At 46.7% G+C, this 22,428-nt stretch overlaps 1 protein-coding gene across 1 annotated transcript in view; it reads right to left on the bottom strand.

Moving 5' to 3' along the window:
- Upf1 (Upf1 RNA helicase) overlaps window positions 1-22,428 on the bottom strand; it is a 50,559-nt gene that overhangs the window by 23,055 nt on the left and 5,076 nt on the right. The window contains exons 3-7 of the mRNA XM_077652825.1: window positions 21,103-21,615; window positions 12,566-12,738; window positions 9,773-9,871; window positions 7,818-7,926; window positions 617-1,175 (exon numbers count right to left, since the gene is read on the bottom strand). Of these exons, the coding sequence (XP_077508951.1) occupies window positions 617-1,175; window positions 7,818-7,926; window positions 9,773-9,871; window positions 12,566-12,738; window positions 21,103-21,615 (1,453 nt within the window). The remainder of the gene's footprint in view (window positions 1-616; window positions 1,176-7,817; window positions 7,927-9,772; window positions 9,872-12,565; window positions 12,739-21,102; window positions 21,616-22,428) is intronic.

The raw sequence follows: 22,428 nt of genomic DNA, 5'->3' as shown, positions 1-22,428 counted from the left end.
TCCAGCTGCGGACAAAAGCAGGCGCTCCTTGCGTTGGCCGCCATTATGCCGCGGCGTCGGCCAATGAGGACGCACCTTACAATGCGCCGTGGCGCAGAGCCAGCCGGGGCGCGGCATCCATTGGCTGCTTCGTGCTGCCGTCGTGAGGTTTTACTTTTTTTGTGCGCTTGCTGGCTGGCAGGAGAGGAAATGAAGGGCTGGGACAAAGAGCCGGGCTTTCCAACAATACCAAAATAAATGGGTTCCGTGGCGGGAAAGCCGAGCAGTCACGCCTTAAACTTCGCGGCTTTTTCGCGATTTCAGGAGGATGTCTCGACGCCGGCACAGACAAATATATTTATTTTTAGTGCTCAAAGTTTGTTTCCCGGTGAAATATTTCAGTACAAGATTCCGAAAAGCCTACTTTCCAAAAATCGATTTTTTTCTGAGATTTTCGCGATCTGATTCTCGCTTCCCCCCATTAAGCATCTAGCCCTCCACAATATCTTGACACACCTGCCAACCGAAACAAATGGCAGGCAGTGTTGCAGACACCACTGATAAAACTAAAGAGCGAGCTAATAAGAGCTACCGTGCCGCCACATGCAAAACCAAGAAAACTGATAAAAATGCTTGCCTCCAAGAGTTCCCGCTCGCAGGCTTTCTTGAGCATGCGGTAACGCTTCTCATCAGCCGAGGACAGTTCGCCCGTCTCGTCCTTGAGTTGCTGCAGCTTGTGCAGCTCCGAGTGGCCGTCCATGCTGCGGATCTGGTTGTGCAGCGCCAGGAAAGAGACAGGCGAGTTCAGGGCCTCCCGGCTCTTGGCGCACAGCCGCACCACCCGCAGGCCCGTCTGGTGCACCTTCTCAGTCAGCTGGTCCACTGCTATGTTGCTGGGCGCGCACACCAGCACGGGCCCTGTGCTCTGCTTGGCCAGGTGGTACACCACTGTCGCCGAGGTAACCGTCTTGCCCGTGCCAGGCGGGCCCTGGATGAGTGACAGAGGCCGCTGCAGTGCATGCTTCACTGCATACACCTGTGAGCGGTTCAGCTCGGGCAGCTGTGGAGCTGAGAAGTGCTTGGGTAGGGGGCACCGCATGACCACCTCCTCCACCTCGTGCCCCAGCAGGCGGTGGTAGATGTACGCTGACACTGAGCACTCGTCCACAGCAAACTTGCGCAGTGCCGCCTGCATCCTGCACCATGCAGCCACGTGTCATCTCAGCCACGTGCAAACGGAATACAGCTGCAGCAGTAAGCTGTCACTGACAGCTTCCCGAAAGAGGACAAGCCTATAGCAAGATATTGTTAGTCGAAGACTCACATAATTTGTGCACTTTATTTTTTAAAAAATAAGACTCCAAAAAGGAGGTGAGCAAATTAGGTGCAAATTTTGTGAATAGGTCCTAAAAAATGGCAGCTGATTTGCGTAGTTAGGCCAAATACAGCAGAACCCTGCTATAGTAAACTAGGATAAGGTAAAAACTCAGACACAGTGAAGTGAAACTGCGGTCCCATTTCGCCATCCATAGACTGATATTTTTTTCTGTTTATAGTAGATTTTTTTTACAGGAAACTGCTTAGTAGAGTGCAACTGGCGGTGGCAACGCACTTCCCGCAAAATGATGACATCGCGCCACGCGCGAAGTTGAGGATCGCTGGGCCAATGTTTAGAGGGAAATGGGTACCAAAGACAATAAATAATAAGGCACTTTTTTGAGATGGCTTCACCATTATGCTCATGAGAGTGAGGATAAGCCAACTTCTCAAATGCCTTTTGGCCGTAAGACAAAGCACACGGCGTGCATGAAAAAAAAAAGGGCAGCTGGCTATGCAGAAAGAAAGAAGGCGGCATGGTTTGCTAAGAAAGCAAACTAGTAAAAGTGCATTAATAAGTAGAGAAGGGAAGAAAAGGGCAAACGTTTGCAGCATGGCAGCGGTGGAACTGCGTGGACGGTTTTGCCACGCTTGACCATGTCATGGTTTTCTTGATTATTACCTCCTAAATGACGCTGAGGCTGCGGAAGATGACACCGTATTCATGCAAATTTTTGGTTTTTGCACGTAATCAAACCAGCGTTACATGTGTAGCCACATTTTATTTGTGCGAATGCTGTACTTCCACAAGATGTAAACGAAATTGAAAAACGTGATAACATAAAATGTGATAACTGAAAATAAATAATTATAACATAAAGGGTCGATAAGACCAGGATGAAGAGTATATCTGAGTGCATCTTTTATAAGCAAACACTTTGTATCTAGTAAGTAACCAGAGAGCATTCTCAGAGCCATGCCGTCACCAAAAACTGATATATAAAAGATTTTTGCTGGTCCGAGTGACTTTACTATGTATAGAGGGGTTCTACTGTATGTGCGCTAACACTGTATTTTGAAATTTTTGAATCATTAAACACTGGTACACTACGGTGTTTGTTGCGGTTTGTCTAGCTATTTCCTTACCGTGCCATAGGCTACGGGTCATATATGACCAACGTTTTAGACCTGCAGCCAGAAAATCAAGACTGTGCTCCTGGAAAAGCTGCGCCATCTATTGTGTTGCTATAACATCATTTCTTTGGTTTCAATTTTGTTTTTTCATTTTATAACGACAGGAGGCGACGCGAAAAATGAAAATTTGTCTGGAGATAGTCCGCCGGTCGCCGATCATGAAGTCAGTTTCGCCGCATGCTCCTCAAATGCGAAAGGCTACAATGAGCAGTTTTCTTTGTTTTTATGCTGTCTTCTTTAGAGCAGTAGTGGTGAGTTAGGCAACTAAATAGAATGCTCGGATCTCATTTTCGATAGCAAAACTTTGTCTCAGAGGCCCAGGATATCTGTGCATGCTCACATATTTCGTTTTACCGTTCACATTGTATTTTATGCAGGTGCTTAATTTGTAAATGTCAACAGTGGTTTTATTTATTTGGTGCTTTAGGGTCTTTGGAACATACTGCCAAGATATTTTACCTAATGCACCAGCACATTTTTTATTATTGTGATATCAAAGAAGGCCTCTCCTCATTTTTGCGCCTTAGGCCTGTTTTGAACCTGCCGCCAAAAATTAAAGTCATCATTCTGGACAAGCTGCACCACCTAGTTTGCTTCTATAACACCATCTAATAGTTGCTTCAGGTTTTGTTTGTTTTCTTTTTTTTTTTTCATTTTCTAACGCGAGAAGGCAGCGTGAAAAATGAAACTTTGACCGGACGTACACCACCGGTCACCAATCAAGGCGTCTGTTCCGCTGCGCGTTCCTGAAAGGCAAAAAGCTTCCCTGGGCACTTCTTTTTTTCTCTAGAGCAGTAGTGGTGAGTTAGACAACCATGTTCAATGGCTGGATTTCAGTTCCGATTGCGAGGCTTCGTCTCAGAGGCACGTGACACTTTATGCCAAGTGGCTGAAGCCTTGGGACGACGTGATAGGCCAAGATCGTAATGTCGGCCTCCTCAAAGAGAACTGCTCTGTCTACCACTGCAGTGCTAATTTTAGTAACATGGAACTTCGCTTCCTGCCACAGAACACTATGTTGGTGCTTCAACCCTTGGACCAGGGGATAACCCGTGCGCTGAAGGTTGCTTATAGGAAACATCTGATTGAAAGGCTCCTACAGAACCTGAGGACTGGAACAGACCTAAACAGACCTCAGTGGGTCATGGAGTGATGTCAAAAGCAAAACTATAAGAACCGCTTCCGACATTGTTTTCTGGTTTCCCAAAGAAAACTGAGCACATTCTTTGTCGAGTGAGCTCAACGAAGCCATCGCAGCTTTTGATTATTTGTGGAACCAGTTGTCCCAATTTTTTGGTGGTACTTGTGATGCGGCAGCCGCGGGCAACTGACTCTGTGAACGACTACGCTGAGACCACGAGGGAGCTTGCAAATGAAGACATCATTGCCAATACCACGAACTGTGCAGAGGACTTGAGAGAACCTGCACCCATGTGCTTCGACGGGTTTCAGGCGCTCGGCATGGTTCATTACTATTGCACATCAAAGACGGCTGCGGTCGATAATATCAATAATATTTATCGATAGTTAATCGATGATACTGAAAAATGTGTTCTCTCCGGGGCAACGAAATGAAGAAACAGAAAAAATCCTTGACTATCTCACTTGGTAATATGTGTGCAGTAAGTGGCTATCACAGAAAAATTTTTCCTACCTCAACGTGTTTGTATGTTGTTAAATTTACTGCCACTATTATATAAAATTACATGTTACATCAAACTTGTAGCTTTTTTTTTTTTTTTCAGAGTTCGATATATGCTGGTCCGACTCTATGTGATATTGTTACAACATCAAAAGTGCTCGGGTCTCGCTAAAAAAGCAACAAGTTCTCGAAAGTAGGCATGTGGGAATAGGGGTTTTTTGGTTCGAAGCGAATTCGAAGCGAACAGTGATTTCTTTCAAATAATTTTGAAGCAAATACAGTAGCCGGCCGATTTTTCGGACTCCAATAATTAGAGCTTGCGCGATATTTCGAACTTTGTTAAGGAACAGTCGTGCACCTCATAGGAACGTGTACATTTTCACGACCCGATATTTCGGACTTCACGGAGTCTAAAAGTTAGATTGAAAACTTTCAGACTAAAACAGACTCCAACAATGCTATGCAGATCGTTTTTCAACCGAAAGTTCATTATTTCGGCCTAATACAGACGCAAGCAGGCATTGCTATCACAACCAACCAGTTTTCCACAACACCGTGAAAGGTGCCATCTTGGATTTCTAAACGGAATCAGTGCGCCGACTTGTGGCAGTGTCGCACTGTCTGGTATCATAACATGAGGGCGTGCGGACACGATGAAAGCATGACTACGGCTCAGATACACCCTAATATTATCACTTGTAGGCAGAACATGAGGAGCGTGATTTTCAAGATTTTGAGCTGGTTTTTCGCAGAAAAGTTATCTTTTTTTTAAGTTCACAAATTTTTTAGACTGTTCGATTATTCGGATCATTTTCCCGGTCCCACCAAGTCCGAAAAATCAGTCAGCAACTACATTTCAAATACTCCTTGCACACAAGAAAGATTGAATGGCACAATAGACATTTTCAAAGTCATTTTTGCTTGTGCTTGTACGCCACCGATACTTCATTAAACACGGGCACGCAAAGAGAACAACTAAAAAGAGAATTAGAAGAAGCCTCCCTCATTCACACCAACTCTGACACGCGCGTTAGCACCCCATCAGTTATCATTCATTCCTCGAGAAAATATAATTTCTTGATAAAACTGGTTAATATGAATTTTTTATCTGGGAACATGCGCACTTGGTTGCTGAGATAATTTGTATATACTTTTGTCATTCCAATAAAAGACGCAGTTGATAGCGTTTTTCCAGTCTGCTCGCTTGTCCTTCGAGCGTTGTGCTGTGTTTTTAAAGTATGCCGCACCAATTAGCTTAACTCTCCATTTTATTGGACATACTCACTATGATGAAGCAGCTGTAGGGGCAAAACTTGGTGCTGGGCTAGTTGGTTAAGCATTTCGTTTGAAACAGGTCTGCGCTAAAAAAGACAAACACGGCGAGAGAACGAGCGCTCATCCCTTGTGTCGTCGTTCTCTCGCCGTGTTTGTCTTTTTTAGCGCTGACCTGTTTCAAAGGAAAAGCTGTAGGGGGCGTGCACCCACTGTCAAATCTATATATAGGCTTATTGTCCCCGCCCCCATACACTAATAAAAGTTTGCATGCGAGTTAAGCACCCCTTCTTTTGAGAGGAAGAGCACAGAGCCAAGCACGTTTCCTCACTCAGTTGTAGAGCCGAAGCGTCGAAGTCATGCGGCGCAGCGGCCTGATCACCGGCTTCTTGTGTTGCTGTATTCAGACACCACATGATAGATGGCAGCACAGAATGCCACAAAGTGCACTACAGATGACCCTGACAACGCTATCAGCGTGTTGCCGCATGGACCTGGTATCAGCGGCACTCCGCAGGATTGGGTTTTGCAGGCATGCTGATGCTTTGTTTGCTGTCAGTTGTTTGACAGCCCTAATGGAAGCCTGCACGAGTTCAAATAGGGCCGCCTACACTTTGTAGTTCAAGTGATGGTTCGGTTTATGGGGGGTTTAATGTCCCAAAGAGACTCAGACCATGAGGGACGCCGTAGTGAAGGGCTCTGGAAATTTCGACCACCTGGGGTTCTTCAATGTGCATTGACATTGCGCAGTATACGGGCCTCTAGAATTTCACCTCCACCGAAATTCGAGCACTGCGGCCAGGATCGAATCCGCGTCTTTCTGGTCAGCAGCTCAGCGCCATAACAACTAAGCCACCGCAGCGGCTACAGTTCCAGTGAACAGCAATCATGCTTGCCAAAGGTAACGGAAGCCACGGTGCCACCACGGAATTCAGCGTGGACTGAGCCTGAATCATCAGGCGGAGGTAGCAGTGGGACGAAATTTTCGAAGGGATCGCAGCACATAAGCAGTTCACGAGATGACGCAAGAACTGACATCCGCAACTTGAAAAAGAAGTAAGAGAGTTTGTTTACAGCAAACAATGCAGAGGCTTTGCAGTCACAGCTGATGCAATCAAGATGAAAGTAATGGAGATTACAACAAGAATGCAGATTCCCCGCATGGTGTTCATGCAAGCCGTACTAAGTGACGCATATGATCAGAAGAAATGAATTTTCCTTGAGATGCTGGGCAACAATATGGCAGCCGATTTTGAACAAAAACTGTTCGCTTTTTAGCAGTATGTGACAAAGCGGAGCTACAGGCTCGGACAGATCAGCAACGCCGATGAGGCGCCGGTGTATTCTGACAAGCTGAGGACATGCACAGTTAATGAAGCAGACACTCGAAAAATGAACGTGGAGACAACAGAGTATGAGAAACAGTGTGTCACAGTGATGCCATGCCAAACTGATGACCGAAAACTTCTGCAGTAGGAAAAACATGCCAAAAAATGCATTTCCCTCAAGATGTCAACGTAAGAGTTCAGGAGAAAGGGTGGATAACAGGACAGCTGACGTCCAACTGTATTCGAGTCGCGTGGCAGCAGCACCCAGGAGCACTGCTCAGCAGACCCGAAGGCACACACGCGGCCAATGCTTCTGCTAGACACATTTCACAGTCATCTTACCCTGGATGTGAAGACCAGGCTCAAGAACAGTAAATGCGACTGGTGGTGATTCCAGGTGGAATGATGCCAGTGCTGCAATCTCTCCACATTTCAATTAACAAGTGTTTTAAAGCAAACCTTTGACAGGAGTATGAAGAGTGGGTGTGGAACTCCAACAGAAAGCAGATGCTGATGGGAAACTGCAGAAAGTGTATCTGTCAACCACCACAACATGGATTTTGAACACATGAATGTCGGTCCAAGTTGACGTTGTGGTCAAGTCATTTAAAAAGTGTTCGATCACAAACTGCCTCGACAGATCAGAAGACATCTGCTGTGGGATACGGAGAGCAGTGGCTCAAGTGGCACGATGGACTGGAGTAGCAGAGAGAGTGACCGAGTACCAGACACAAGCAGTGGGTTGCACTGTTTGCACCTGTTTTTCGTGAATGTTCTGTCAAATCCCCCCCCCCCCCCCCCCTCAATTTGGGCACCACAACCTGAAAAAGGGGAGAGGGGGTGCTTAGAATCGAGTAAATAGAGTATCAACAAATTTTCAAGAAAAGAAAAGGCACCGTAACAGCTGTGCTTAATGTGGACACAAAAAATGCACAGAGAGAAGGGATGAAAGAAAAAATGGAAGGAGGCAGAGATGTGCTGGTGCTGCAGAACAACGGGCACTGCCGGGTTCCAACCTTGCCACAGCCTTAACAGCAAAGTGATAGGCTCAGGCAGTGCAAAACAGAACTGATAGATACACGCACCTGTCAAAGGAGGTTGACTTCCAGACAAAGTCCACCACAAAGTTGGAGGTGCATTCAGATGGGACGCCGAGGTTGGTCTTCATTTCGATGCCCACTTCTTCACTGTAGTCTGGGAACAGGTCAGTCAAGAAAGGAGCCACACACAAAGGGAAGCATATGTTGCCAAACAATGCCCGACTAACCATGGCATAAAGCCCTGCACTATCAGGCCGGAATCAAATTTGAACATTGCCTGTGAACATAACCGCATCTACAGTTAAGCCCACTTATAACGAACCTGACGGTCGTGCGAATTGCGTTCATTATAGCCAAAGTTCGTAGTAAGTGGGCTTCCCATGTTTGAGCCAAAAGTACAAAGTCAGACCGTGTAAGTCCATTATGCACGTCCGTCTGTTTATTTGAACTAGACCTCATTACGGCGCTTTCCAAGCCCTCTAGAGCAGTCGCATACCCCTCGCCGATCGCGCTACTACCCACAAGCTGCTTTAGGAAGGAAAATTGAAAATTGGTTCTTAAGGAAAGAAAATGCCACAGTATCTGTCTCACGTCTCGGTGGACACCCGAGCCGAGCTGTAAGGGATGGGATAAAGGAGGAGAGCGTCCTTATCTGCGAAGTTGAGCTGATGAAACTCATTAGCAGTGCGATGTGCCCGACCTGCAAACTCGCCGTCATTGAGGTTGAAAACAAGAGGAAAGGCCTCGCTTCTCTCCTGGAGCTAAGATGTGCAAATGGAGCATGCCCGGCGGCACCAATTTCTGCTGTGTATATGTCACGACGCTCTGATACCAACAGCTGTGAAGGCAGCGACACAGAGCGGTGCAGTGGAAACCCCCACGACAGTTTCGCTATCTATGTGAAAGCGATGCTCGGTGCGCGTTTGATAACTGTCGGACACGATCACCTGACAAGGTTCTAGTCTTGTGGGCTAGTGGCCAACATGTTGAACCACATTACCACGAAGGAGAACTTTGGCATCCCAGCATACAAATAAACTTTCAATTGAGCTTTTGTCAAATTGGTGTTTTTTTTGTTCATTTTTAAAGTTTGTGCACACAATTTTTTTAATCTTATACCTTTTGGATCACAATGATTTTGCACAGATGTTCCTTGGGGTGCATAGAGTGTGTGGAAATCTTGTTTATATAATTAGTCTCACCATATTTTTATAAGAGTACCATACCAATAGACTGAAGTAAAAAAGAAAATGACACCTTAATTTTCATGAATTTCTTGGCTGAAAAAGATGCAGACAAAAATAATTTAACCTAGATTTCAACATTCTGTGGCTTGTAATGAACTACCCCGGAGTGTTTTAAAATGCTCTGTGACAATGATTACTAAGCAAAATTGTGTGCACAAAAAAGGAGTTAATTACATATTTCATAAAGGATAAAAATTGAACTACTAAAGGTATAAAAAACTGATTACATATTTCATAACAAAAGCTTAATTTATACCAGGTGTGCAAATTTCAGCCCTCTAACTTCATAATTAAAAAAGTTTTTCGAGGAGAGTCTTCCCTTAAAGGTCCAAACACTCGGCATTGGCTTAACCACCAGGACCCGCTTTTCCTCGAACACGGCTGAGCCATGCACCGCTAAGTGCGGGTGCTCGGGTCTGCGGTGACGCACTGCTTACCATCATCCCCCCGCGGAGATGTCTCTGCCAATGCTCGGGAACCTGTGGTGTCGCAACTCACCAACATCTGCACGCTGCAGGTGCCCCTGCAGGGGTAGTACAATGTTCCATAGCTGTTAGCAGCCCTGCACTCTGCCTCGCACTGTTTTGTTTTGTTCACCCAGGTACTAAACCAGCTGGTATTGGCATCCTTCTGAATGTACCAACTAACTCAGTGCAGAATGTTTGAGCAAAACGAGTGTCACAAGGCATCAGTGCTTTCTGCACAGTTGCCAAACACACCAGGCCAATGCATTAATGCAGGTGTAAAGGATACTGTCAGGGATCTTGATGACATGGCCCACACCAGACCATGGCTTGTGCAGCTCCCCAAGGTAGCGTAGCCGCAGCTCATCTCCATGCATCAGCCGCATATCTGGAAAAGTAAAACGACACTCGCATCAGGCACACAAATGGTGGTGAGGATCCTTTGCTGCTCTCACTGGCCAGTCAACACACTGACAGAAGGGTCCATGCAGTGTACCCTGCGTGTTGGCACACCCTTCACAAGGACAAAGTAAAAGCTCATTAATTCAACCCCATTAATTCGGAAACCTGGATAATTCGAAGTGCCGGCTCAGTCCCGGTCATGTCCATCTAAATCTGCGGTGTCGCATGTTCGTTAATTCGACATATTAGAACAGTGCTAAGCAACAAGGATGAAGAACAAAGGGAATACACACAAAGGCGCTGATCTTACTAAATTTTATTTGAAGTAAGCAGGTCAATTTATACGTACACAAGAACTTCCCTCCCTTCGTTCTTCGTCCTTGTTGCTTAGCGCTGTTTTAATATTATGGAGCATTTCCAACTCGCCCAATCTGCCGTTCTTCTACGTTAATTCGAATGGGCTCCCAATGGGAGGTTGCATCCAGGTATGGCCAGCGCAACATGAGATCGTCGAAATAGTCCTACTCAAAATATCAATTCCAAGCACAAGATCGTCAAAATAGCCCTACTCAAAATATAAATTCCATGCAGCAGAGTCGTTCACAGCCCGCGAACCTCTGACAACGGAATGAAACGGTAGACGTGGTGACCAGCAGATGGCCCCATCTCGGACAGCAGTCCGACCATTTAGGTTTGGTTTCAATTTTCTGATTATGGTTTATGATTAATGGGGGCTTAATGTCTCAAAGTGACTCAGGCTATGAGGGACGCCATAGTGAAGGGCTCCAGAATTTTCAAACACCTGGGGTTCTTTAACATGCACTGACATTGCACAGTACATGGGCCTCTAGAATTTCACCTCCATCGAAATTCAGCTGCTGCAGCCGGGATCAAATTTTCTGAGCTTAACTCCAGCCCACAGTGCCGTTTTAGATGCTGTGTAGTGCATCACTGGTGTTTTCTCTCTCCCCTGCCAGGTTTTCCTTTTTCCTCCTCCCCACATCAAAGACCCTGAGCATGTTTTTTGTTTCTGTCCATGTGGTTCCATCCTTCCAGTGTGTCAAAATCGCATGCTAGTCATGTGCCGTTCACAGTTTGTGCGGTGAAGACTCCTCACACGCGACATGCCGCTTGTGAGGGATGCGACATGGTAGCAGTGGTCTGCCTTTACTACCGCGTCACACCATGGAGCATGCTGGGAAGGTGCTTATGACTTTGGAGCAGTTCTCCTTCAATGCTCCCAACAGTATGCATGCAACAACGCATTGATGGAAACGCAAAAAAAGAGAGGGCACCCATTTCCCAGTATTTCACCAAATAAATTTACTGCAATGCAAGCAGTTCTTGACAGTCTTTGCAGGGTAGTATGATAATTCGAACGTTCAGGTAATTGCAACACCTTTTTCGGTGCCCTGAAGTTTGAACTAAGAGCTTTTACAATATATACCTAAAATTTATAAAGCATAGAAAAACTTGGGGTATTTGCGTGTGCTCCACGTAGCAATCAAGTACAGTTCAAGCAGCATATTTAGATGAGGTACAAACGCGAGAGCAGAGCAACTTTTTACTTCTTTCCTGGTCCAGTATTTAATCCTGCCCACAACTTGAAAAGCAGTCCCTTTACTGGGCAGGCCATGCACAGAAGCCAACCAGTGAACACCAAGATGGTGCTTGGGACTTCCCACAAAGGTGGCACGACGAGCCCTTGGAGTTCACAGAATTCATGGATGCTTTTTCATGGATGCCATTCATGGATGCCAAGTGCTGCATTTTTTTAGCTGCTATGTTTTCGTCAGCCGATCCTGCCCATGCTCTATTACAAACTCATGCAATGGAAACGTGGCTTTTACATTGCAGCTGAGGCTCCCTTCTCTTATGCTAAGTCGCCAATGTCACCTTGCAATAGTGGTTAGCCCCATACCGGCATTCTGGCAGCCTGCGCTTAGCGCGTGGAATGGTGATGGCACACTGGCCAAAGCGGAACTCTAGAGTCCATGGCGCTTGGACAGCGTCCGTGGTTGGCGGTTTCCGACAAGCTGCACCCACACCAACGCCGAGCACACTTACAGGCTGCAAGAATCTTGTTGTAGTTGTTGGTGCACTTGCATCACTGCTGCAGCGCGAGCGCAAATGACCAAAGGTGCGAAAACAAAACCGTGCCGCCTGAAATACAGAGTGCATGACGCAGTACGAGATGCTGCTGACTGGGTTGGCTCTGAGTCAAGTTTGTCGCGTGCATTTTCCTTGTCGCCCCCAGCTTAATTACACGATTTCATGACTGCAATAGAGGGTTGTATAGGACTGAAGCAACCGCAACAAAAACAACGCAGAAGCGCACACACATGCCTGAATTTCGCCCACTCCCTGCGCCCTCCCTCTTTGTTGACGCCTCCGATCCATCAACTCAGACCCAGATTGGCATCACAGGGCATTAGGACATTCTGTGCGTGCGAATGGTGTCGAGAGCCACTACTGTTAGCAGATTCCACAGAAACATGCTGTCCTTACTAGAAATTAAAAAAAAATAAAGAAAGGGGCAGGATGGGAGAGGGCTTATAACGATGTACTTTTTTTTTTTTTCTGGCTGGTATAGAGTTCTACTGCATTAAAAGCAATGCAGCATTTTATTGTTCTACTGATCTTTGAGTCCACAGAACAGATTCGACTGTCTTTAACTCACCTGTGTCAGACTTGGCCACAGTGAAGTACGCAATCATCTTTTTGTTGAGGCCTATGTCCCAGCGCACCTCAATGTTGTCCTGTGTTTGCGACTCCTTGAGTTTCTTGTCATAGTCTGCCTCCATTTTCACGAGCGGGCCAAAGATGTTCTGGTACTGGTAGCCATCCTCGTACCTGCAACCATTTTAAAAAAAAACAAGACAGCACACAGTGAAGCACACCGCCGTGCTTAATATGCTGAAGAGTGCTTTACTGTGGTAATGTCCATTACCACAGCAGGACACATATAAAGCAGAAGGACTGAGGCTCAATGTGTAGTTGAGCGCAGCACATTAAAAGATAAAACGAATTTTAGCTGAGTGGACACTGCTAAGTGACAGATGTGAAGCGCAGCTACATGTGCAAAGTCATTGTTGCAGCACAAAAATCAAAGCACATGCAATGTTCTAATACTTCCAATATCTGGCCAAAAACACAAAAACCCTCGTTAAAAGTCTCCCTACCAGTACATCGAAGCTGTCCCTCTCCTCTTGGCATTGTTCATGTCTCAGAGGGCATCCAGGGGCAGGTATGCAGTTCCATTTGCAATAGCCACAATATGCGAATGATCCTATGCCACTGTGCTACACCTCTTCAATGTCATTTCAACAATGTACCGTAATCTTCGGATTATAGTCCACACCCGGTGTATAGTCCGCAGGGACAAATTTCGGCTGAAAATAGAATTTTTTTTTGCTTAGCTTGCCCACATCTAATGTATAGTCCGCAGGGAAGAATTTTGGGTGAAAATAAGTGTTTTAGATTGTCCACAAGCAGTATACCACGGGTAACCAAGCATTTTACAGTGAAGAAGCAAAACCGGGTTTTTAAAAGACCGCATTTATTACTATTCATACTGGTGAGGCTTTGCGCATGTGCTCACAAGTACAAGCACTGGAAACCAGCCACTCTTTGCTGCTGCGACAGCATTTCCTTGCATATCAAAGTTAACCCTTAACTGCATATCGGAGCTGAGTTTGCAATGTTATTTAGCATGGTAGCATGTCGTAGGCGCCCATTCGGGGCGTTTTTTTCTTTCATAGGCACCGGTAAGGCTTCTCCGGCTCTGACTAACGACCTGAAAAAATAAAATCGTGTATAGTGTGCACACATAGATAGTCCGCATGATAGAAAATTTCTGCTTTAAATATGTATAGTCTGCGGGCTATAGTCCGGATATTACGGTATCGATGACCACAATTTACAATTACACAAATTAAACCACGCACACGGCGTTCTCAACACTGAAGCCATTCTCACTCACCAGTGGCCACAAAAACTGTAATTGAAACAAGCACAAAATCAGTTTAGCATCGTAAACATAATGCCATATTACCCAAAATGTCCCCCAACATGAATACTAGAATGGTTCAGGGATGTAAGCACCCACCCACTTATACCAACCTCATACTAATGAATTGCTAACCAAATTAAATGTTCCCTATTTCAATTGCTACACTTAGCCAAGTGGCTATTGTATCTAAAAATATATTAAAATTAGTTTCCTGGGGAGTAAAACAAGACAGACAGTTATCAACCCAGAAGAAATCAGCTTATCTAGCAAATGGCACCAACCCAGCACTACAAGCACACATCTGTCCAGCAAGCAACTAAACAGCTTTGATGACGAATTTGATGACATCGAATGACATCGAATGTCATTCGGTCTTTTTTGGTGCTACATGGCAATAAATAATGTCATTTGAAAATGATTGCAATGACAATCAGTGAAAGAAAAAAATTACAATTGAAAGACATCAGTGCACATAAAAGATGTTTGAAATTGTTATGTAGTGTTTCAAAAGCGGAGGAGAACATTTCTGTGCAATATTATAAGCTCAAAATATTTCCGGCAATTCTCCAGCACCTTAACTATAAAAATCCAAGCCAAGTACAAAGTCAACCACAAATCCGATAAACGTAAACAAACAATATGGCAAACACGGCGGCGCGCGCAGGGTGGAAATGACTTCCAAAGGTGAAGTGCTCAGTTACATCTTTAAGTACTTGCGAGCTAAACGAACATAGAACGCCAACCAGCAAGAAACACGCAACCCAAAATGATCTACAGTCATGGGAAAGGCCCTGCTTCATGGTCAGCCACTGCCGTTGGCTGCTGTTGGGACAGAGAGCAACAGTTATCCACGACAGCTTCTAGTGTCAAGAGGTTCGCACCGAAATTAACATTTCTTTAGCAGAACTGAATAAATACAATTTCTAACTTTGCCAGTGCGCATGCTATTTTTTCACGCCGCTTGTTTCTGCTGTGTATCTGGCGTCCAGAGTACACATTCGCTTCGAGATTGAATGCGAATGAGTTCACCAAACTCATTCGATGGCGAATGTCATTAGGTTCATTCCAAACTAATGACATTAAATATCCTCGTGTAGCAGCCGATTAATGGCGTTAGGTGCAAATGTCATTTGATGAGAATGACATTAAATTTGTCGTGTGGCAGGGGTATAAATAAAGGTAGTTTCGATATTCTGACCAGATGTAGGCCAGAGCAAGATGCTTCAGTGCACTGACTGGTACCATGCATTTCTTAAGTTCTAAGAGTGCATGTTTTTGGGTGAGTTGGTCGCACATACTTAAGCAAGAGAAATGTGCAAAAAAAGACAGGGACGAGAAGGGCACAAGGACGGGCTCCTTGTGCCCTTCTCGTCCGTCCTTTTTTGCGCATTTCTCTTGCTTAAGGATTTCCTAAGTATTCCGAGAATATGCAGGCATACCGAAGGCTGAGCCACCACCCACGGTGGCTTGACGCGATGATATGGAAGGGGACATAGCCTGATGGTATTTGAGCTTGATGGCAGTGGAGTGGACTTAAATGCTTAAAATTTTAACTGCTGTCCGGCTGCTCATTCAGAATCATTGTCAGTGGGTAACAACGGTGTCGGGTAAGTAAGTGTAACTACACACGAAGTGGCTCGTGTGACAAGTATATCGATATTGGAAAGACACGTGCTTCCTCAATTGTGCCTATATGACCTTATATGAGACCCTATAGAGACCTATTATGAGACCGCCGAGTGCTGGTCTTAATTGCGATTGTGTCGTTTTAAGCGACGACTCCATGAACACCTACTAGCGAGTGTGCAGGGTTCTCCATTAGGGGTATCAAAGTTTCACCGCAGCGCTCCCCACCCAGACCCCAACGGCCCTATGGTCAAACACAGTGCAAAAACAACGTATGGTTATAAAATATTTATTTCAATGTGATAGTATTGCAACATGTACAGGGTCGTCCACTCTTAGAATGTCCCTCCGTGCTGCCGGCGCTTCACGGGATGCCTCTGGCGGGCGCCGTAGAAACTATTGCGCAGGAGCAGTGAGAGCTGTAGGCGGGGGTTTGCGCGTCGTCTGCTACAGTGCGTTCTGTAGCGCGGTGAAATGGGCTTCAATTTTGCACTTCGTCCGCATAACGCCGACCGCAGAAGCGTCTAAGCGTTTTAGACTATACAAAATACTGCTATCAGCCGCTTTTATCCCTTTGCAGCAACTGTAGCAAAGGTTTAACTATTACGTGGTGCGCATTTTCTCTCCAGTGCCCTTATTTATAGGTTTCAACTTAACCAGACAAGCAGAAGACATTGACATTGGTACTGTTCCTGCAACGCGAAAAAAGCAACTGATAGGCTTTTCAGCAGTCTTTTGTTATGTCAGAAGCATTTCTCCGATCGGCGTTATGCGGATGCAGTGCAAAATTGAAGCCCACTTCACTGCTACACAGAGCGCATTGTAGCAGACGACGCGTGACGTCCCGCCTGGGGCTCTCACTGCGCCTGCGCAATAGTTTCTACGGCGCCCCGCGGAGCACCGGCAGCACGGAGCGACATTCTAAGAGTGGACGACCCTGTACAAAATATTGCGCATGGCCATAACCGTGCACTTTATATGATGGGACAGGTCCAGAAAAGTAAATGCATGGGGGAAACTTGGCGCCACCATTAGATAACTGGGGGTAAGGCGTTGACCCCATGTGTGCACGCCTATGCCTGCTAAGCGTACGCACTGCACGCCCAGTGCTGCCTCAGGTCAGGCGTCGGAAAGGGGTATTCATCACAATGTGCCTCGTGCTAGCTTCCTTGATTCACGAATTCCGCGTGGAGAAGAGCGGCTGCGGCACCTGCAGTCAAACTCGTTCCGCGGAGATCAAGAGAACCGCGCGCCCTCCGATTAGAGCGCGATCCGCGTCCACTATGGCAATCTGATTCCGCGGGAAGCCACTGCGCATGCGCAGAAAGATCGCCCTGAGGACGTCACAAGGCGCCAGCCAGCTGTTTTGAACCCCTGCCCCGTCGGAACCAGATCGCGCCATGCTAAATCTCTCTGTGATGCACGCCACCGTGCGCGGTTACGTCAAGCGTGCAGCGCGGCCGCAGACACCTGGCAAATACAGATCTGGGCACCATGCTTCCACCTGCTCGCGTCTCTTGCCACGAGCATGCGCAGATTGGTTCCGGCCTACGCACGGGAGCACAGGCAGGCGATGTGGAGTCAGGGCTTTGGTTGCACGCGTGCCGCGTTGCGATCCCAAAGTACAAAGAAAGAGTTACAGAAACATTATTCGCTCGGGACGAATACTTCGAGATTTCGAATACTAAACATTCCGTTCGAATCTCGAATACTTTATTTTATTATTCAACTGAATATTCGAAATTATCGAATATTCGCACAAGCCTACTAAATATACTAGTCAAACCTCATTGCTTCGGCCTACGTCAATTCAAAAATTCAGATAATTCGGCCTGCCTGCCTGCCCCCTCTCGTCAAAAATATACATAAATCACTGGCACTACACACTCGTTAATTTGGTGCGAGACTGAGTGCGCACAGGTTAATTCAAACTGAAGACGTGCCACGAAAGGCGCTGAAGTCAGTTTTCGAAACACATGTCACTTTCATCACCTGGAAATCAGTGCCGGGCCGAAAACCAACCTCCATTCCGAAACCGAAAACGTATGAAGGGTAGCGCTACTACAGTGAAACCCCTTTTATTAGGCCTCCGTTAATTCAGGAATTCAGATTCGGCCTCCGTTAATTCAGGGATTCAGATTCTCGCCGGAGTCCCGCCAAACGCCCACGCAAGTCTATGGTGTCAAATGCTCATTTATTTGGACACCGCGCAGCTCACATCGGTCAACTCGGAAGGGCCACCAAAGGGGTACAGTGTCAAGATACAGTCGAGTCCGCTTATAACGAACATGAGCGTCATGCGGCATCCGTTTGTTATATCCCGAAGTTCGTAATAAGTGGACCACAGCTTTAATGTTCGTTGCCTGTCAAAAAACAAAATTTTTTCTTTGCAAAAAAGTCCGTGATGGACGTCTGTTTTTGCAGCGCAGATCCTATGAGGGAGGTTTCCAGTTTATTTAAAGCAGAAGCATGCTCTTCGTCGAGGCCCTTGGCATAAACAAGGTGTCTGAGGCTCTTTATGTATAACCAGTGTTGTCGGTAATGCATTACAAGTAACGGCATTACCGGTAACGCGTTACTTTTTCCGGTAACTTAGTAACGTACTCGTTACCAATTCGGAACTGTAACGGGTAACGTACTTACATTAACATTTTTCGGTAACGTGAGGTGTCACGTTACTAGTTACTTTTTGTTCCAGTTGTGACCCACTCTGCCCCCTTTTTTAGAAAAAAAAAGCGCACAGCACCTAAAGTGATGCAAAAAAACAAAATGTACAGCTGCTCCCGACATCCCTTGTTGGGGCTCGCATGCATGCCAGAAAACAGCTGCCCTTGACCACGCACCCAACTAAAAAAAAAGACAGAATAGCCATCAAGCACGAAACACCTGCACGAACACGCATTCACACACTTGCCTTCACCTACCTCTCCTTCCCAAACCACTCATACACACAACTCTACAGAGTGGAAGCATGCCGAGCATTTTGGAACACCACATTTTTCAGAATTACTCTAAATTTGTTGAGAGTTCAGCAATGTTTTCTTTGTGAAGTTAGAATTGATGATGGAGTGTCATTTTGTGTTTAATGCCACATTCAGAAGATGGCTTCACCATGTGCAACAGAGGTAGAGTCCAACACTTGTAACTCTACAGGCAACTTTACGCCACTATAATATTGCTAAGCTCCTGCACATTTGTGCAAACTATTCTTGTTAAAATCAGGATATGGCGTAAAATCGTTGTTTGGGCTAGATGTTATATGTGAAATGTGAGCTTTATAAAATTGTTATCTTAAGTTCTTAAGGCGACGAAAACTTAAAATTTATATCCATGAAGTAACGGCAAAGTAACGTGCGGTACTTTTTTTCGGTAACGATAACGCGTTACCTTTTTTTGTAGGTAACGTAGGGCGGTAAAGCGTTCTTTTTTTGTTAATGTAACGAGTAACGTATTTAGTTACTTTTTTTCGGTAACGCCTACAACACTGTGTATAACCCATTGCTACAGGCACATTTATGGGTGCTGGCTCCGAAATTTCACCCTCATCTGATTTCTCCGCGTCACTCTCGTCCCGCACTTCAGAAACGATGCCCTCGTTCGTGCACGGTTCCGCGATGTCGGCGTCGTCATTGACAGAAATAAAATCATTCCAACCAATGTCATGACCGCCCATGTCGGAGTCGATGACGCGCTGCCACAAATCGCCGCCGGGCTGGTCACCTTCCAAAGTATAAGGTTTGGCATCAGAAACTGTGTCGACGAAGGCAGCCATGCGGAAGCAGTTCCGCACGCAAGTGGCCATCACCTCCGGCCAGGACGCTTTCATCATCTCTACCACTGAATACGATGGAAATGGGCACGGTGTACCCGTCCGCCATCCCGAATTACAAACAGGGCCCGAGATTTGAACGAAACCAACGAACCGTCCCCAGCACAACAAGAGCGACAAAAGCGCGTGATGCGGTAGACGCGCAATGTGCACAGGTGGTAATCAAGCTAAGGATGCAGACGCTCAGCGCCAGCGGAGAGACCAATGAGCGGCATCCGTTGAGCATCAGTGCAGCCACCTCTTGGCTCCCAAGGAAGGCCTGCTTCACGGAGCGTGGCCTCTGCGATCGGCACTGGCGGCAGCGAGGTTGATCATGGAGGCCACACCCGGATTTGCAAAAGAGTGAGGAGAGGGGAGCGGAGTTGTGAGGAGGGGCGAAAGGGTGATCTTGGAAGGCACGTAGGCGGGGAAAGGGTAGCTCGCTTGAGAGTGGCACGAAACGGGGCGGGCAGTTCACCTGCGATGAGGCTCGGGACAGGGAAACATACTGCGCGCCGGGTGCACAAAGGGGTCGGAGGCAGGTTATCTCGCGTCGCAGCGCCAGGTTTACGCCGTCTGTTCACTGTAACCGATCAGCAGGGCTTAATGACGTTCGTTATATGCGTGATTTTGTGCCATTGAAATAATGTATATTTTGATAGTCGCGCAGGTCTCGTTCGTTAGAAGCGAAAGTTCATCTTAAGTGGGGCCGTTATAAGTGGGCTCCACTGTATGATGTGCTCGACAGGCGATCGTCTAGAATTTGTCCACAGGCCTGAAGTGCAAGTGCAATATACTTTTTCTCCCGCACAGTTCTGATCTGCGTGCAAAGGCAGGTAGGTGCGTTGACAGTTAACAGGTTCCAATCGATAGGCTGAGAGGCAGACCGACAGCAGTTTCATTTTCGGAGCTTTGTGACTAGTCGTTGCCAGCCTTCAGGGAAGGTGGCTATCGGCTGCACATACCAGCGAGCCAGCCAAGCCACACACTGCTTGGTGCAACTATTTCCTTGTTGCTGATCTTTTTGTTCGTTTGTTTTCGAAAGCATTCAGCATTCCTGCGCCAAAGCGCGCTTCCCTCTGCGTGGTATTTCCATTCTTCCAGCGGGCCAAAACTCTGCGCTCGTCATGTGCTATTCGCCGTTTGTGCAGTGACGCTTCCTCACATGCTCCAGCGCTACCTATTCGAACACTGAAAGACACCGTGGAGAAACTTAACATTCTGGAGCAATTCTGCTTCCACCACTCCCGATAGCACGCACGAATTAAAACATTTGATGGAACCGCAAGAAATTGCTGTCCTCGCGAAGTTTTCATCTTAAAAGGAGACAATAATTTCCCAGATTCCCACAAAATAAATTTCGCTTTCACGTTTTGCATTTTTGGGGGGCCATTCGATAATTCGACATTCGGATAATTCGGATGTTTTTTTCCACTCCCTTGAAGTCCAAATTCACAAGGTTTTACTGCATTAAGGCAAAAAAATGTTTTTAATAAAAACAAGAAACGGTACCTGAACCAGATATGTGTGTGAAAAAGAAAAGTGCTACAGAAAAGCGCATGCGCGCACCCACATGCAAGCCGTTGGTCCGGTGCAGCAGGGAGCAAAAGATATGCAAGTAATAAACCTAAGCAATAAATATGGGTGTGCAAATTACGCAAAAGTGAAATTTATTTGCATAAATAGTCTGTACAAAATCATTTCTTGGCTTTCCTAAATGTCTCAACCTGGCTCCCTAACTTTGTGGCCACAGGTGAATGGGGAGGCTCACCTGAGCAGCACCTGCTGGGGCTCCTCATCCACGCCAGGCTTCTCCAGGTCCTGGAAACTGGCATCCACATTGTCCTTCCAGAGTTCCTCAAGGCGCGAGATCTGCTGGGCAGTCACCTGCCGGGCACGCAGCTGGTCCCTTTCCAGGGGGGCGCGCACCAGCCATGGCAGGAAGCAGCGGTCATGGATGAGTGGCTTCCACTGGTCCGGGTCCCAGTTCATGTCCTTGAGTGAGGACTGGGCGGCACACGGGTGCCGGCACAGCAGCACCACCACCGAGTCGGCCTTGGCCGGAATGAAGCCCAGCACAAAGACGTTGCGGCAGGCGCACGAGTAGCACTCCAACACCGTCTCACCCAGGGGACCGTCACGGTGCAGGGTCACCTCCTTGTGTTTGGCACGCACCAGGTGGTTCACCATGTGGCTGCCTGACGTGTTGCCCCGACCATTGCAGAACCAGCGCTTGCACACATTGCACTGGACCACACACCCCGGGTCATGGATGCCACAGTACCTGCACCAGTTGAGGCAACCCCATTAAACAAAGGTAGCTTCATCCCCGTGCTCCTCAAATGGACAAATAATGCTATGCATTGAACAAAAAGCACACTGCAATCATCTTCCACACTTTAACACAGTTCCTCTTGATACCATGAAGCACTTGCAGTTGACATCACATCATATGCACACTTCTAGCCTGGACGCAGACCCGGAAAATCTACCCATTGAATTCAACCATTTCAGCCGTGACCCTGAGCTTTGCTTTGGCAACAAAAGGTCTCTTTGATTTGGCTGCACTCACTGCACTAGTTCCATGGAGTTCCGCGGTGATGCTGCCAGCTTGCAGCATCAGTTCAAGTGCAGACTGGCACTGGCTGCTTCCAAAACGAATGGTCGAGTATAGGCCTGGTTATCTGCCAGCCTTGGTGTCGCTACCAAATTACATCCAACTACGTGCCGCCAACATCAACGGACACCAATATCCCGAACCACGTGAGTTTTCAAGCAGGAAATCGCAATGAAGTGTCGCCATAAACCAGCCCCAAGAAGTTGTCGTTTTACAGGGAAAAAAAAAAAAAGGTTGTTGCATGTATACACACAGGCGACATACGAATATGCGCTGAAATGCTGCCCATGCGGCTTGACTTGACCACTTAGGTTTACAATCATGACGCCATGAACAGTTCCTCACTTGCTCCTTTCAAGAAATAACTGTCATTGTTTCATTTAGAGACTGCTCTAATATCTTCCTCGCTTCTCCGACCTACTCAAGGGCACCGCCATGTTGCTGCACTTCCACCTGGGGGAGTGCAAGTATAATAGAGAG

Source organism: Amblyomma americanum, chromosome 2 (genome assembly GCF_052857255.1).
Source record: "Amblyomma americanum isolate KBUSLIRL-KWMA chromosome 2, ASM5285725v1, whole genome shotgun sequence".
NCBI lineage: Eukaryota > Metazoa > Arthropoda > Arachnida > Ixodida > Ixodidae > Amblyomma > Amblyomma americanum.
This window is presented reverse-complemented; position numbering and strand designations above follow the sequence as displayed.